Genomic DNA, 4,452 nt, shown 5'->3' with positions numbered 1-4,452 from the left:
TGAACGCGTTCTTTGGATACTTCAACGTAACTTGGGTCAGAACGTGCTTGTCGCTGAACCAAGAGAAATGCCAGTGGTCGTTTAAATCCGTCAACAAACTCAGCGGATAGCAATTGAGAGGCGCCTTCATGCTGCAGCTCACAAGTTGACCAATTGCTTGAGGAACATGGCCCGGTTCGACTTTCTTCTTGAGCTCGATCACCAAGCTGACCCCAGCCAGCTTAATCAGTGGGTTCTTCGCTGTTCGATTGATGAGCAATACATCAGCTGTGCCTTTCATAGCAAACGGAAGTCTTGGGTCCACGATGTTAAGAACTGATTTATCGCCCGCAATGTCATCCAACAAGAAGTCTCCTCGATCGATCAGCGTCTTCAAATGCTGCTGCAAGTACTCCATGTACCCAGCCCTTTGACTTTCCTCGCTCTCCACGATTTTTGGAATCCACGAATAACCGGCGATGGAAGTATCGACTGGCTCCTTGACATCAGGAATATTTTCGGTCAAGCGCATCTTCTTGACAATTCGCTCTTCCATCGCAGTATTCAGATCGGAAAACGAATACGCAGACGCCTTCTCATCTCGTTCCCTGAGAACCTTATTCATTGACATCTCCACTTGCTCTACTGTCAGTGGCGATGTCGCTGCAGACATCTCTTTTGAGATAGTACCGTCTTGCTCCGGAACCACCACCAGCACGTGAACAGGTGTGTTCATCGACTCGACATCCTCTAGCGTGGGTACGAACTTGACGTCCTTCTCCGACAAGCCAACCAAGCTGAGCGGCGCTCCTGCAACGCCCAATAGCTTCAAATCACTCGTGTCACTGACACCGTCCTTCACGTCGTTCTCCGTTAGCCTTACCCCAGCGCCTTTCTTCTTCTTCGCCAGGAAGAGCTGCAGGTTCTTGGCGTCGCATGTGATCGTCGATGCGTTCTTCTCCTTGATCGCGTCCTTCAAGTGCCCCACGGACTTGTTCTCGTCAATGTCCACAGGGAACGCGCTCCCAGCCACACCAACGACGACACAGTACAAAGTTACCATAGTTCCTCGAGCCGCTGATTCTGGAATGAGATAAGGTTGCACGCGGGAAAAGAAGGTGGGGGGGGGGATAATTTTGCACCTGTTCTCTGGATTTTATCCAGTGTCCCGAGACAATCCAGCGATTTCGCTTACCCTGTAATAACAGTTTCGGATCGTTTCAGTGCTCATTTAAAGCAGTTTTTAAAAGCAGCTTCCTATTCACAAATAGTTTTATTGTAGGCTGACCATCCACGAAAGATGAAGACAAAATACCTTGTACGATGAAGCTGTATTGTAACCTGTCAGAAAACATTTATTTAGTCCCTGTCGAAACCCGATGGGGCCTCATTCAGACTTACTACAGTACTAGCAGTATTGTAAAAAAATTGGCTGCTTTTTTCTACCTTTTTGTATGGCTACACTCGGCCTTTTCAATACATTTGGGGCCCAGCTTAGTAAGCTTGTTCCATCAACTCCGCTTCAGTTAGAGCTTCGGCAATACCTTCTTCGGCGCCTGCTGTTTCGACCTAGTCGGCTGGTTCACGAGCTTCTCCACTGTCAATACGTGCATCCCCACCTCCACTTTGTAGACCCGCCTTCATCACAAAGTCCGAGACCATGTGCTGCTCAAAACGTTTTCGTTGTAGAGGTGCCTCCATCGTCGCGACGGCAGCGTTGTGAGCTACGGCAGCCTGCTCCTCGACCAACCCCGCTCCAAGACGGTTTCTCGCAGAAGAGTGGATACGCTTCCCCACCTTATGCTGACGCTCTACACCAGCCGTCGATGCTGGAGACGTGTAGACCTTCACTAACAATTCCGCCAGAACAGGAAATTTGCTTCGTCCTTGCGTCCAGATCTTTTGCGGGGGGAACTGGGTAATGCTGCTCCACTCAGAAGCAATCTCAGCTTCGGTGGTGCAAAACCGGAGGAAGTCATCAAGAGCTCGACGCTTCTGGTCTTGGTCTTCACGGCATACTAGTTCAATTGCAAAACGGCATTGAGCACAGATATCCCCTTTGCCAAGCTCAGTAGGATCTTGTCCGTACAGCTTTGCGACAGCCAAACGAAAAGGATGATAAAACGGGTCGCAGTAGAATGCCAATGCGTGAACTGGGCTCTGAATGCGATTCCATCTGTGGATCAACTTCGTGAGCAGGGCGTCGCCAGGGAAAGTTTCCCGTGCATGGATGAATACATACACAAAACAAGCGTACGCAGTGGACATTGTGGCTGAGTTGCTCTCCATGACGCCGATGCATTTTCAAATGGGATCGAACACTTTGACGTGCCACGATACGTTACCCCAGAACTGCGGATCCATGACTATACTTGTAAACTCGCTTGGAAGTTGGTACGAGGGGTCAATGTTGCGCTCCACCTTTTCGTTCATCACAGCGGTCACAACCGCGGTCATCGGTCTCTTGACTTTTGCAAGACGCTGGAACATATAGTTTACACTGCTCCAACGCGATGCAGAGTACAACACCATTGTGTACTGCCGCTGAAATAAAATCGAAGCACAGACTCGAAATTTTTTTGTTGAGTAAGCCAGTATTTTTCACAATCTTGCTCAGGTAGACAGCGTTGCGAACAAAAGCTTTTACCCCGGGATAAGCTTTTCTTCACGATGTCCTCACAGAAATTGTTGAGCGCATGAGCTCCACATCCGTAAGCAAAGGCAACAGAATTGTGATCTTGCAACGACTTGCGAACAGCCCTCATCAAGTTGCAACTATCCGATACGAAAGCGAACACAACTGGACGGTCGAGATAAGTGTGCATGCGAGTGATAGATTCTTCTACCTTCTTAGTCACCTCGGGCTCGCTCTCTTTCTTCAGATCGGCGCGCAAGTACTCGACAAACCATGGTCTTGGATCATGTGCAATGACATTGGACAAACTCCTCGATAGAACATTAGTCGCGCCGTCCACACCAAGCGTAACTGCGGGGGACTCGCGCAACGCTCGCGCCACATCCAGCATGACGTCGTTATAGCAACTTGAAAGGAGTGTCGTAGATAGCTCGGAGGAAGATGGAGGCGACCATGGGAGGTGAAGCAGATCGAAAACGTTTTTCCAAGCAGTATGATCAAACATACCGAACTCTGCTCCACTTTCGTGCATCGCCCTTGCAAATGATCGATCCAGTGCATCGCGCTCGTCCTTGCTATAGTGTGGATACACCTTTGCCTGCAGTTGCTGAGCCATAGATCGCAAAGCTTGGGCTCCTTCTGACTGACGCTCCAAATCCTCCACCAAAACGTTGTCTTCAAGTAGCATGCGCCCCCACCCACGCGATATCTTCTCGCAGTTGATGATATGGCGCTGCATATGTTTCACCATCGCAGACATGGTCGTAGTGCAGTGATTACACTTCACCCGCCGAGTCTTATACTTCCCCTTGGGATGATCCTTGAAATGAGACCACACACCTTCTTTGCGTACCCGACCCATTGATTGAAGAATTGGAAATGCCCAACGCGAAAGGCAAGAACCGAAGGCACAACCAAGCTTGGTTAGCCAGTCATTTAGTCCACTTGCGACGAGTTCCGAAGGACCATGGTGAAATGGCAACGTTGACAAAAAAACCACAAAAAACCGCAAAAAAACATTTTGAACCGAAATTCGATTTTTTTGCCGAAAAGATCGAAAAGACCGTTCCATACAGCTTACGGACCGCAGCTATCTTTCTGACTCAGCCTATGAATGCCAAAATTACAAAAATTGAAAAAAGGCCACAAAATTATTAGGGTTCTCAAATGTGCAAGTCTTAGTGCAAAACCTCTGGCTGTGAAGGGGTCACACAGCACCTTGCGCTAGAGGAAGTTAGCTTCCGAGAGTATGCAAACTCTCAGTGAACGGCAGTTCACAGGTCCCCTTATATCGAAAGAGAGCGAAGTGACCTATTTAAGGTAGAATGTAAACTGAGTATATTTATAGGAGACAGCACCACTAGCCGGCAGTGTACCCATTCTCCGTTGGAGAGAATCTGCCTTCAAAGCAAAGCTGGTACCGTTTTCATGGCATACGCTGGGTTCTTGGCCCCGTTCTTCCACTAGCCGTCTCGGAGCCACTCATAATATGAGTGGCATGACTTAACCTCGCTCACCCTATGGCTAATGTCCAGGAAGGTCTGGGTTTGGGTTTAGGAGGATGATAAATTCACGCGAAGTCCTCCACTTTTGGAGATTTGAAGTCTCATGACACCCATTCCTCAATATTGTATAAATACCCGCCAAACGTGCAACAGAGAGTGCAACCACGATATGATTGGAGGAAATGCCTTCTTACTGAATCTGACTCACTAAGAGCTACAATCGATATGACAAATGACCACCTTGTTGCTTGTCTCGGCGAAGAGCAGCTAAACTTTTGTCACAGGAAGCTGTCGCCCGTATGCTGCGTATACTTTGTCGATAACAACATCACT

At 48.6% G+C, this 4,452-nt stretch overlaps 1 protein-coding gene across 1 annotated transcript; it reads right to left on the bottom strand.

Annotated features, from left to right (window-relative positions):
* Positions 1–1,059, bottom strand: PITG_19347 (Crinkler (CRN) family protein; the record flags this gene model as incomplete). The annotated part of the gene is made up of 1 exon (XM_002997148.2): positions 1–1,059. A coding segment is annotated over one exon (1,042 nt), but the record flags the coding sequence as incomplete, so codon positions are not given.
* Between the last annotated feature and the right edge of the window lie 3,393 nt (positions 1,060–4,452).

The sequence above is a fragment of the Phytophthora infestans genome, genomic scaffold (genome assembly GCF_000142945.1).
Source record: "Phytophthora infestans T30-4 supercont1.85 genomic scaffold, whole genome shotgun sequence".
Taxonomy (NCBI): domain Eukaryota; phylum Oomycota; class Peronosporomycetes; order Peronosporales; family Peronosporaceae; genus Phytophthora; species Phytophthora infestans.
Note: the sequence above shows the minus strand (reverse complement) of the source record. Positions and strands in the feature narration are given on the sequence as shown.